We start from the raw sequence: 13,451 nt of genomic DNA, 5'->3' as shown, positions 1-13,451 counted from the left end.
ACTCACTGTGGATTGTATCATTACAAGAGACTATCATTTGGAATTAATGCAGCTTCGGAGATCTACCAGTATGAATTCCATCGAGTGATTCAAGGCATTCCTGGAGTTGCCAACATTTCTGACGACATCATAGTCCATGCACCAACGAAGGAAGAGCATGACAAACGGTTGAGGTGTGTACTATCTAGACTACAGGAGGCAGGCCTTACCGTGAATGGAAACAAGTGCCAGTTCGGTGTGTCAGAAATGGACTTCATGGGACATAGACTTACACGGGAAGGACTAAACCCTGCAGAGGCCAAGGTGAAAGCTATTGAAGAGGTACGTGCACCTCAGAATGCAACAGAGGTGAGGAGTTTCCTGGGATTGGTCAATTTTTGTGCAAAGTTCATTCCTAATTTCGCTACAGTGGCAGAACCACTAAGGAAACTAACCAGGAAAGGTGTACCATTTCATTTTGGATCTGAGCAGAAGAAAGCGTTCACAGCGCTGAAGCAAAGCCTGACAGATGCAAAAACTCTTGGATATTACGATCCGGCAGCATCAACCAAAGTCATAGCGGATGCCAGCCCAGTTGGTTTAGGAGCCGTGTTGGTCCAGATGCATGATGGAGGACCAAGAATCATTGCCTATGCCAGCAGATCGTTATCAGATGTGGAAAGAAGATACTCTCAGACAGAGAAAGAAGCACTCGGACTTGTATGGGCCTGTGAGAGGTTCCATGCATATTTATACGGCATTGAATTTGAACTCATCACAGATCATAAGCCATTAGAGGTGATCTATGCACCTAGATACAAACCATGTGCCAGAATAGAGAGATGGGTACTCAGACTACAACCCTACAAATATAAAGTAATCCACATTGCAGGGAAAGCAAACATTGCAGATCCGCTGTCCAGATTGGTGAAGGATGGTGGTCCACAATCCAAGTCAGAATTGGGAACAGAAACAGAGAGCTTTGTACGCTTCGTAGCTATTCAGTCGACACTGAAAGCTGTGACTACGAAGGAGGTCGAGAGAGAATCCGAACGTGATCCAGAACTCAGGGAAGTAAGAGAATGCATACAGAGTGGACAATGGGACAAGTGTACTCACAAGGCTTACATTCCCATTAGAGACGAACTTTGTTGCATCGGACAGTGTGTATTAAGATGTTGCAGAATGGTGATACCGCAAAGATTGAGACCGAAGATCGTATCCTTAGCGCATGAAGGACACCTAGGTATTGATGGTACCAAGCAAAACCTCAGAACCAAGGTATGGTGGCCAAGTTGTGATAAAGACGCAGAGAAATTTGTTAAAACTTGTCACGGATGTCAAATCACAAGTAGGAGTAATCCGCCAGAACCGATCCGGAGTACGCAACTCCCGTCAGGACCATGGATCGACGTAGCTGTTGATTTTCTTGGACCTTTACCGACGGGTGAATCAATTATGGTAGTGATAGATTACTACAGCAGATACTATGAGTACGTGGTGTTGAAGTCCACAACCACTGAAAAAACAATACAAGCGTTAGCAGAGATATTCGCAAGATATGGATTACCTGTTACATTATACTCTGACAATGGCCCACAATTCATTTCAGAGACATTTGCGGAATACATGAGGACCATAGGTATCCACCATCATAAAGTAACTCCGAAATGGCCGCAAGCCAACGGAGAAGTAGAGAGACAAAATCAGTCCATTGAAAAACGATTGAGGATTGCACACGCAGAAGGACAAAATTGGCGAGAAGCATTGCTATCTTATGTGGCTGTCTATCGAGCAACGCCTCATGCAACCACTGGAAAAAGTCCTGCAGAAGCATTTTTTGGGAGAAAAATCCACACAAAAATGCCAGAAATAAAGGAAATCCGAGACGACCAGGAGATGAGGGACCACGATGCTGAAAAGAAAGGTGCAGCGAAGCTGTACACAGATTCGAAACGTGGAGCCAAGTACTCAGACATCATGCCAGGAGATAATGTTCTAGTGAGGCATGAAACTGTTGGTAAGCTAGACACACCTTATTACCATCAACCCTATACTGTTGTATCCAGAAGTGGCAGTATGGTGACAGTCAAGTCTCCGACTGGAGTCCTGTATAAGAGAAATGTATCAAGTGTAAAAAGGTACCAGTTGAGATACATCGAGTGAAGAGGTTGAAAGGCCAATACGAGATGCTGAAACTGAGAGACCTGATGATGTTCCAGAGGCAGTTACCAGCACTCCTGATGAAGTGACTAGAGCGCCAGAAACACCCGAAGCCGTGGTGAGCAGTATGTCCGACACCGAGAGTGAACAACCGAGAAGCGACAACAATATCGCAGGCAGGCCGAAACGAAACCGGAAAGTGCCCAAACGATACGAAGACTTTGTGCCATAGTTTTAATAAGAACTTTGGGACAGTATTTTAATCTTGTATCATAAAGTGCATGTATGAATGCTGTAGGAAGTAAATTTTATGTAGTTGAGTTATAGTATTACCATTAGTTACGATGTTTGTATGTTTCCGAGGGATATTGGTAATTGAAGGTAAAGTTTATTTCTGATTAAAGGAGGCATGTCATGATAATGAATATGTATGAGATGTACCGGAAGTCACGTGGTATGAGAGAGAGATAAGAACACAAGCAAGAGAACAAAGGAAACGGGGAAAATAAAAAGCTACTGAGAAGTTTACCGAAGTTTACCTGATAAAACTTGAGTTTAATGTTTTATTAACTTCACATTTCGGGCCACAAATGTGACACTAATGTCTCTCTCTCTCTCTCTCTCTCTCTCTCTCTCTCTCTCTCTCTCTGAGAGCAAAAGCCTTTTTTTTCTTGCTCTCACATGACCTTCCAGACAGTAAGTTCTCTTTCCAGACAAAGCTGATACTGCCTGTTGTTACATTTGTGGCCCTTTTGCAAACAACAGTCTATCATGAGTATGAGCTCTCTTTCAAAAGCTCCTGCAAAAATTCTGTTTTAGTGTTTGAGTGACCTGCTCTAACAAACCTTTCCCAATTTATCTCCCAAACACCTCTATATACTATGTCACTATAGTAAGATTTTGCAAATGTGTCTGAAAGTTGGTGAGTCATTGCAATTGTTTGGTGAAAATACTGCAATTGAATAGGATTTTTGAACCAGTAATGAGGGAATGACCATCTAATTCCATATCTGGTTGGAGTTCCTTGGGGAGGAATCTTTATTTTGATTGAATGCTCATGTTCCTAATGTTGTTTTCCTTCTGAGATTTTTGGGATTTGGTGGGGTGGTGTGGAGAGGAGGAGGGGAGAGGAGAGAAGAGATGGAGGAGTCAGATATTTAGGTATTGTTAAAGCAGCAATAGTACAAATGCAGTGTTAGGGGTGAATGTTTTGCATGGTAGATGGGCAACCATTCAGGTGGGTTTCTTCAGTGATGTTTGAATTGTATTTATGAATTCCATTTGTTTCATTGTACTCTCGTGTTGTTCCTTGAGTATATATATCTGGATTTCAATCTTTCGCTATTGACAGGGAAAGTTTGTGCTATGTTACAGTTAACAGATTGTGTTACTCAGATTTTGTATTCACTTACCCAAAAGTACAATTTTTTTTTGAGGCTAGTCCTGTTTTTGCTCTAACGGCAATTGCAAAATATAAATACTTGTTATCTTTTTTCTGTCTTGTGGTATATTATGGCAATTTAATTTGCACTATTGTATCTTGTAAGAATTTCAGTGTATCTGTACACTGTACTTGTGTATATGTCTAAATATTGGGGAAGAGACCTTTTTTTATCATCTTGCTCCAATTTTCCTAATTCTAACTTTTTTCAAGCCTGGCACTATTGAATTTAACATGTTGCCGAGATTGTGTGCTAAGCTGTGCAGAAGCCAGAAATAGAGCCTGCAATGTGCCATGCCTTTATAAAATAGTATTGGAAAAGAAAATGTATTGACAAATTTATAGGCCCATGCAAAGATAATGTGTTAATGAATCATTTGCTATTCTTGTGCATGTTTTACAAGAGCTGATGGTAGTCCTGATTTTTGCATTTGCAAGTGGAAAGGCCTTTGCACTTTTTGCATTTGCCTGCCAAAAGTACTTCTGGACAAGAAGAATGCCAAACTATTTTGTAGATTCTTTCCCTCTCTCACCCACTGGCAGCCCCTCATCTTTATTGCATCTGTTTATTTCTTGCCAGCTTTCCCCACGAGTTCAATAAACATTCATTGTATATTGATTTGTAAAAGATGCTTTCGGAATCTGAGCTGTCACACAAGCTGCCACTAAGAAATTTCTACTCTTAACACCCATTGTTCTTAAAACAATACTTTTATTCACTGAAATTCATTAGTCCTGATTTGCAATTTGGCACTAACTATTTTTTGCAAACTTTTCCTCACCTTTTAAAACATCATTCAGGAAAATTGTGCTTTAATGCTAGAAAAGTGGCTAGCCATTTTCCAGGCTAATATATGCATTGAATAATTTTATTAACTAAAAATGGTGGCCACAATTCATAATAATTATTTTAAAATTGCTTCAAAACAAAGTTAATTCTGTCTTGCGATCAAACCCTCAGGTTTGTTTCAGCACATTGAAATAGATATACATTCCTTTCTCTGCATCACTGATTTGATGCATTATTTTTATACTGAGCATTTGAAAGAGAAAAAAAATTTTAAGGATCAAATGTTGCCTGATCTTTTGGAAAAAATAGCCTCATTTTGTCTTCCAGTTTGAAGAGCGTTATTGGATTAGGAGTTGGAGCTGGTGCATATATCCTGACTAGACTGGCTGTAAGTTTCCATTTCCTCTGAAGTAAATTAATATTAGGCTTATAGGTCTATACTGTTATAGAATCATAGTTCTACTGTAGGAGAACAGGCCCAACTTGTCCATGTCAACTTGACTAATTCCATTACCTTTCCTAACTATGTACCTAGCTGAATACCCTTTAAAAATTACAATGATCTCAACCTGTATCACTCTATCTGGCAGCTCGTTCTATGTATCACCACAAAGACATCTCTTGGGTCCCTTCTAAAACTGATTATTTGCATACAGTTTTGTAAATGCCTATTAGGTCCCTCCCCTTCAGGGAGAAAACTCCCAGCCTTGTATATCATACCTACTAAACCTGGTAGCATTCTTGTGAATTGTTTTGCATTCTAGAAAGCTGTGGCATAATGGTAATTTTTTAGGTGCTGGAGCTTATCAAAACGGTAACAAGGTTTGCTGAGACTTGAGAACAGGGTGGGGGGGGGGGGGGGGGGTGGTCCTGCCTCTGCAGCCACATCGTGCTGGAGCTCTTGCGTAGTGGTCCCGGATTGGCCCAGTGAGCTGCGTGAGCGGCACTTTGGTGAGCTCCGACAGCACTGCACCCCTGCTAGAGAGTCTTGTAAACCAACATCAAGTCTTGTGTGTCAGAATCAGAATTTGTGTCATGAAATATGTCATTTTGTGGCACCATTACAGGTGCAGAATTGCTTCAAATTATATATATTTTTTAAAAAAAAATTGGTATAAAAGAAGAGAAAGTGAGGGAGTGCCTGTGGTTCGTTGCCCATTCAGAAATGTGATGGCAGAGGGGAAGAAGCTGTTTTTGTACCATTGGTGTTCGTCTTCGGGCTCCTGTAACCTCCTTCTGATGTCTAGTGAGAAAAGGGCATGGCCTGGTTGGTGAGAGTCCTTCAGGATGGAGGCTGCTTTTTTGATATACTGCCTCTTGTAGCTGTCCCATGATGGTGCTGGCCAAGTTCACAACCCTTTAATCTTTTCCTGTCCTGTGCATTGGCACCTCCATACCAGACAGTGATGCAACTAGTCAGAATGCTCTCCACAGTACACCTGCAAGAAATCGCAAATGTCTATGGTGACGTACCCGATCTCCTCAAACTCCTCACTTAGTATAGCCACTCGTGAGACTTTTTGGTGATTGCAGAATGGATCTTCAGAGATGTTGACACCCATGAATTTGAGATTCTTAAGCCTTTTTCCACTGCTGACCCCCTCTGAGGATTGGTTTGCTTTCTCCTGACTTCCCCCTTTTTGAAGTTCACAATCAATTCCTTAGTTTTGCTAATGGGATCATTTTACATTTATTCTGTTTTTCATTTCAGTAATTAAAGTAAAACAAAAATATGTTTGTTATTGATTTCCTTACATTTTCTCTATTTCAGTTGACTCATCCAAATCTTGTCGAAGGATTATGTCTCATTAATATTCATTGCAATGCCGAAGGATGGATGGATTGGGCAGCAAATAAGGTAATAAAAGTTTGCAGTTGAGCAAGAAAGTTTAGGATAGAGTGGAATGCACAAATATGCTGGAGAAAGTTGGTTACCCTTTACTTCCTATGGATGCTGCTTGACTTGAGTTTCTGCAGCACATTTGTGTATTGTAATAAAAGTATATTGGTGTTTTATTTATTAAGACATTGAACAGTAAATTACAACTTTTTGACATACTATAAATTACTGTATTATGCATTGTAGCAAATATTTTAATGGAAGTAGTGTTGTTTGGTTTATTTTGTGTTCCTAATGACTAATACACTGGAGAACTTCACATTTTAAGAAATGAACATTTTTATTAGTTGTAATAGCTGAGAAGCAGCATTTCTCCAAACAATTAAAATTAAAAACTAACACATAAAGGAGCTTTCCATGTCTAAAAGTTGAAAATAAAAGTAGGGCCAAAAGTGAAGTGATGATGGGGGAAAAGACTGGTCATGTCTGTTTTTTTAAACTGAAACTTATTTCTTGTGTGTACTATCATATGTGTATAATTCATGAAGCAGCATGAAAGATGGAATTACCCATTTCTTGTTCTCTCATCAAGTAAAAAAGAAGGTGAGAAAGTGAAAAAGTTTTGGGAAGATCTAAATCAGGTATTTAAATAAAATTACAAAAAGCAACATACCAAAAAATCCAAAGATCTTTCTTCTAAGTAATACAAGAAGTAAAGAATTAGGCCTCAAACTGGATGAAGCACAAAAAAGATTTATTATGATAGCCTTAGCTGTAGCAAAAAAAATGTATAATGTCAACTTGGAAATCAGAAGAGAGCCTGAGAGTACAGCAATGGTACATGGAAAAGAATAAATGTATTCCATTGGAAAAAATAAAATATAATTTAAAAAAAAGTAGTCATATTATTTGAACAAATTTGGGAACCTTACATGGAACATAACAGAGAGGGCTTGCCTCGGACCTCCACCCCTAAAATGAGAAAAAGACAAAATGACTTGATCCAGTGTGTAAAAGTAGATGACACATTTTTCTTGTTTATTTTCATTGTGTAATGACATTGTTTAATGGTCTTATTGTGTTGTATATTTTGAACGTTTAATGGGTTGGGAGGGGGGTGGGAAGGAGGGAGGGAAGGGAGGGGGTAAAAGGGGAGAAAATGACACTGTATATTCAAGAGGGAAATGTTTGTGTATATTGATTAATATGGTTTATAGTGTGAAAAATATATTTTTTAAATTAAAGACCACAGCAGAGGAAAAATGCAAATTAATCCATGGGAACTCGGGGGGGGGGGGAGTTTTTCTAATGTGCTTGGATAACAATTTATTGATAATGTGTAGTTATCTGCTGACTAAGTCTTTGAGAATATGAAGATCCTTCAAAAAATTTTTACTATAAAAATTGAAATGTGATGCCTGACGTATTATGAACAAAGCCATCCAGAGCATAAAATAATCTGCCAGTGCTGCAGCATCAATTCTTTTTAAAGGTTGGTGGGGAAAGGGAGAGGAGGGGAGACGATTGACATTTCAGTTTGAAGCCCTTCATGCCTTTATAAATGAATTCAACCCAAAATGTAAACCATTCCTCTTTCTTTCTCATCTCTTCTTCCCCATCTCCCTTCACTGATGTAACTCAGCACACTGAATGCCTCCTTTTTGTTTATGTATAAATAAGATGGGTCTCATGGGGATTATGGTTTGAATTCCAACAGGTGAAACCAGAAAATTAGTAATTTATTATCTTTAGAGGTTTATAAAATCACAAGGTGCACAGTTAACTTAAATGGTCTGTTTTCCCAGGGTAAGGGAATCTAAAATTAGATGGCAAAGATTCAAGGTGAGAGGAGCAAGATTTCAAACTGACCAGAGGGGTGTCGCCTTCACACATATTGGCGTACAGATATAAAACAAACTGCCTGAGGGAAGTAGTGAACATGGGGTCAATTGTATCCTTCAAAAGACATTTAGAAGGTGCATAGAGGGATATGTGGCCGAATGAAGGCAAATGGAAACTTGCTTATTTGGCACAAACAAGTTGGGCTGAAGTGCCTATTTCCAAATTGCAGAACTCTTGACGCTTATTCTGAAGTTATTGCCGAGACGTGGAAAGAAAAATCAAATTGTGAATGACATTTGTACTAAACTCTGTTAGCTTTTTGTAATCACTGCTACCACATTATAAAGCCAAAGTACCTTGTTTTCTGTGTGGTTCTTGATCCTCTTGAATTTTACTGCCGACTTCCTCACTTGCATTGTTTCATGCAAGTTTTCATCAAGAATTAGTTTTCAGGGGAAAAGGAATTGGGCACAAAGTAAGGAATAATTGGTTTTTTAAAACTTTTCTCCTAGTTTACTGAATGGACTTCTAACTTGACGGATGTTGTGATCACTCATCTGTTCAGTAAGGTAAGTTCAGTGTTCACATTTCATTTGCATCAAAGTAAGGAACATCACGACACTGGTACGAGTTTAATCCAGTTTGTTTGTCTTCAAATGGAATAGAAGTTGCATAATTTGAATTATCTAAGAATCTGCATGGTCTTTGGACTCCATGAACACTCTCTCAGGAATTTATTTATCTGGCCTTGTATGGAAGGTCAGAGGATGGGGAAAATTAAACGGTATGTAGTGTCTTATGATAGCCCCGGCCTCTGGTTAGTGCACTGCTATGTGTGTAGCACTATCATTCGGAAATACCTGGAAAGGTGAGATTTTGTGAGAAACTGCAGGGAATCCAATTGCATAACACTGCCATCCTGCATTTTGGTCATCTTCATCTCGTCCATGAGAAATGCTGTGCCAATACATTTTCAGAAAGATATCAAGAACAGCAGTGGACATGACTAAATTATCAATCTAATAAGCTCTAGTGGAAGTCCATCAAGGTGCTTTTTTTAAAAAAAAAATAAAATAAAATAATAAAATTTGAAAGCAAAATACCAAATCCAGCTAAGTAGTGGATCTTGGCAAATCTCTAGCCTGATGCATTCAGTTGAGAATTGAGGGAACAGAAGGATGTTCAAATGAAGTGAAACCAGAAAGTCTGCAGGCAGAGTGATTATTAATACACAAAAGTGGTTGTGATGAAAGGAAGATGATCGAAGCAACTGAAGGTGATTTGGTTAAGGCACTAATTATGTTGTGAGACTGGAGGATTGACTTCCATAGAATTGTACAGCACAGAAGCAGGCTGTTGTGACCCATGCCATCCTCTTGCAACCATATTTTTTCCTTTTGAGCAAGGTACGACTTCTACACATTTCTGTTCCAGTTCACATCAATTAACTTCAATTTCACCATTGAGCCTTAATGTTGAATGCTGCCTTGAAGTTGAGGGTTACTCTGACCCAGTTTTAAACCACAAGACATAGAAGAATCAGCCCATCGAGCCTGTACTGTTATTCAAACATGAGTTGATCTATTTTCCTACTCTGCCCCACTATCTGTCCTGTAACCTTTGATGCCCTAGCTAATCTAGAACTTTATCAATCTCTACCTTAAATACACCCAACAACTTGGCCTGCACAACTGCCTGTGGGCAACAAATTCCACAGATTCACCACTCTCTACCTTAAGAAATTCCTCCGAATCTCTGTTCCAAGTGGCTGCCCTTCAATCCTGAAGTTGTGCCTTCTTGTCCTAGACTCTCCCATCTTGGGAAGCAACCTTTCTATATCTACTCTGTCCATGCCTTCCATCATTTTAAAACATTTCAATGAGATTTCACTCATTCTCCTAAATTCCACCAAGAGCTGTCAAGCATTCCTCATATGACCCTTTCATTCCTGGAATCATCCTTTTGAATCTTTTCTGAACCCTCTCTCATGTCAGCATATCCTTTCTTAAACCAGGAGTCCAAAACTGCTCATAGTACTTTGACGACAACAACTTCCAACACTTTTGTTAGACTTGAGCATTATACATTGTAACTAACAACAGTTTCTTATGGGGTCATTGTAACCCGAAAGCTGTTGTCAGCAATTCTCTAGTTCCAAAGATGGAGGCAGCACAATTCCCTTTTTCCCTTTTTAAAATTTGAATGGAGTAGGATGGTTAACATGTTTCATTCATTAATATGTAGGCTCCTTTTTTAAACTTTTGAAGATTTTGAATTATTTGAGACATTCAAAATCATTTTGAATCGCTAGTTTATGTTAAGTTGAAGAACCATGGGCAGCTGTTAGTTTTCTCCCTCCTGCGAGTAGGGCTTGATTTGGCTCTCCGACGACAAAAGAGCCTGGTAACTACAGCGTCAGCACCAAGGAATTTTCTAAACCTTTTCCACAAGTTCTCATTGTGAAGATTACAAAAGCTAAGGGCAGAGCACCAGTAGTATTTGCTGGTAACACCCATTTGGCTTGAATTGTGAACTCTTGATCCTTGACCTTGTTTTGAAAATGCAATGAGCTAAAATTTCATATGTTTGGGTGAGTTATGATTGTAGTTGGCATTTATCTAATATGTATGTAATCCAATTTTAGGATGAAGTACATGCAAATCCTAATATGATCCAGATGTTCCGCAATCATATTTCTACTAGTCTGAATCACCACAATCTTCAGCTTTTTGTTGACTCGTACAACAGGTAATGTAACACTGGATTGCTGTTATTTTCAAATAACTAAACCTGTTAACTTTGGATGCTTCCATTTGATTGGAGCAGCTAATATAACCTCAATATTAATTTTTTTAAAGAGTAGAGCAAAAATGCAGAATTCTAGCCTGAAGTTGGTAGAAAGGAAAAGGCTATAATTTAAAATAACAAATTAGACAAAATCGACATGGATTTATGAAGGCAAGGGGCAAATCTGCTCGAGTTTGTTTTCAGGTTTTTTGAGATTGGATGGGAAAACCAGTGAATGTGATGCAGTTGGACTTTCAAATGCTTTCATAAGGTCCCCATGCAAGATTGTAGTGCATGGAGTAAAGGGCAACATTGGTGTCAGGAAGTGGAGTGCAAGTGAATGAATCTTGGTGACAGGCAAAGACTTGTGGGCTGACATCAGTGGGATCAGTACTGGGTTTCTTGCTGTTCATGTTTATGATTTGAAGGGGATATTACATTAATTTCCTCAAAAGTTTATGAATGGTACGAAGTTGGCAGGAGAGTAAACTGAGGGATGATGCAAATAATCTTCTGGAGGTTTTGGGCATGTGCCCGGTAGATGTAAAATAATGTGGTTGAAAGTGCGATTAATTCAACTTCCTGTTAATGCCAAAGTGAATATCAACGGAATGGCAATAGATTAGGAAAGGGGCACACTTGTTAGCTGAAGGTGCAGATGCTGCAGACTATAGTAATTGGAATCCTGGTCATCTTAAAAGAATTTGATATGCAGGTGGAGATGTCTTGCTGCATGAGTGTGTGCAGTTTGGTCCCCTTTAACCGAGGAAGGGTGTTTTTGCAGTGGGGACCATTCATCAAGGGTTGACTAAACTCGTCCATGGGATGAAAGGACTGACTAATGAAAAGAAATTGGATCAGTGGGTTGGTTTGTATTGGCTAGATGTGGAAGATTAGGAGGAGGGATAACACTAAGTAGACAGTGCCAGGTAGTGCATAGCCTGGAGGGATCATCTCAAGATGGGGGACAAGTCATTTTGGACTGGGAGTTTTTTCTTGGATTGGATAGTGTCTGACACTTTTTTCCCTAGAATACAAGAGGCTGAGGGGTGACCTTGCAGTATAATCATGAGGGGCATAGATGGGATAAATAATCACAGCATTTTTGCCAGGGTAGGGAATTATAAAATTAGAGGGAATAGGATTCGGGTGAAAGGGAAGAGATTTAAGAGTCCTGAGTTGCATCTTTTTCCACACAGAAGGTTGAGGCAACAAAGCTGCCAGATGAACTGGTAAAGGCAGGAGAAATTGTCATGTTTTTTTAAAAACATTTAGATTTGGAAGAATATGGGCCAAACACTGGCAAATGGAATGATTTCAGATAAGATCCAGTCATCATGGCAGATGGGCCAATTTCCATGGTTTTGTGAACCTAAAGTTAAGTTTGGGACTGAAGTTGTGATGTCATAAAATTAAAGCAATGGAAATACTCAGCAGAATGAATAGGTTCAATAATTTTGTGGCTGTTGTGTGTCATCACATCTAAACCACAGAGATAAAATAGCATATACACCTAGAAATTTGTTTGAATAACCTCTGAAAAGTTGGCATTGCACAGACGGCAGTTTGCATTACAGGATATTGAGAATCTTTATGCACACTTTTTGGGGGTGGGGTGGGGGAGGAATTGGCACCTTTGGTTAATGTCCTTTTTTTTTTATATATGGTGTTTCTGTTGTCAGCCATAACTTATCATTGGTATAACATTAGATTTCAGTGAGATTATCAAGGACTAGAGCAATTCATACACAGAAAACCCTGTGCTGATGACTCCAGGATAGCTTAATTTACGGAGTAGGTTATGTTACTGGCATTCACACACACTGCTGCTGAAGTCTATGCAAATGAATCAAAATTTGAAAGAATTTGAGGTTTTGGTTACCACACCCAGATGATTTAAATACTTTGGCTTGAGCATTGCTCAGGCATTGCAAGAATGAACACATTGGAGACAGCTTATGCTAGAGTAACACAACTGGAAAAATAGCATCCATGGAAAGCAATAAGTAGTTGATATTTTGGCCCAAAATGTTGACTGTTTATTGCCTTCCATATACCTTGTCTGACCTGCTGAGTTCCTCCAGCATTTTGTGTGATGTTCCAGCATCTGCAGTCACTCTCCTTTGCCTCAAGACTGCAGATGCTGGAATCTGAAACAAAGCACAATCTGCTGGAGCAACTTTACAGCTAGAACAGTATCAGTGAGAGAAAAAGAATGATCTGATTTTTTTTTTTGGCTTTGATCCTGTCTGGACTGCAGGTGGAAGATGGAGAGTATCACATGGACTGCATGGGAGGAATCAATAGGAGATTGGAGAACCAGGGAGCACAAGTGTGGAAGTGGAGGCAGATGATTGCCAGATGCCAGACAAGAGAGACAATGGATAAAATGGTGGAGGAAGAGTATTTGTATCGGGTGGGGGTAGGAGACAGCTGTAGAAGGGTGATTAGTGGACATGGAGTATAGTAATTGCAGGCCTTTTTTCTTTTATCTCCAGTTTACTCCATTGAGCTTTTGACCATTATTCACTCTTCCAGCAGGGAGTTGCAATGAGTAGGTACTGTCTGTTTGTCATATGGGTTGTGAGTCAGCTTGCCAAAACGCAGCA

General features: G+C 39.4%; 1 protein-coding gene across 2 annotated transcripts in view; it reads left to right on the top strand.

Annotated features, from left to right (window-relative positions):
- Positions 1-13,451, top strand: part of LOC138755731 (protein NDRG1-like) — an 83,885-nt gene that overhangs the window by 50,382 nt on the left and 20,052 nt on the right. For both annotated transcript variants that reach the window (XM_069922225.1, XM_069922226.1), the window contains exons 7-10: positions 4,701-4,761; positions 6,145-6,231; positions 8,568-8,624; positions 10,700-10,803. In XM_069922225.1, coding sequence (XP_069778326.1) covers positions 4,701-4,761; positions 6,145-6,231; positions 8,568-8,624; positions 10,700-10,803 — 309 coding nt within the window. The remainder of the gene's footprint in view (positions 1-4,700; positions 4,762-6,144; positions 6,232-8,567; positions 8,625-10,699; positions 10,804-13,451) is intronic.

The sequence above is a fragment of the Narcine bancroftii genome, chromosome 2 (genome assembly GCF_036971445.1).
Source record: "Narcine bancroftii isolate sNarBan1 chromosome 2, sNarBan1.hap1, whole genome shotgun sequence".
In the NCBI taxonomy this organism is placed as follows: Eukaryota; Metazoa; Chordata; class Chondrichthyes; order Torpediniformes; family Narcinidae; genus Narcine; species Narcine bancroftii.
Note: the sequence above shows the minus strand (reverse complement) of the source record. Positions and strands in the feature narration are given on the sequence as shown.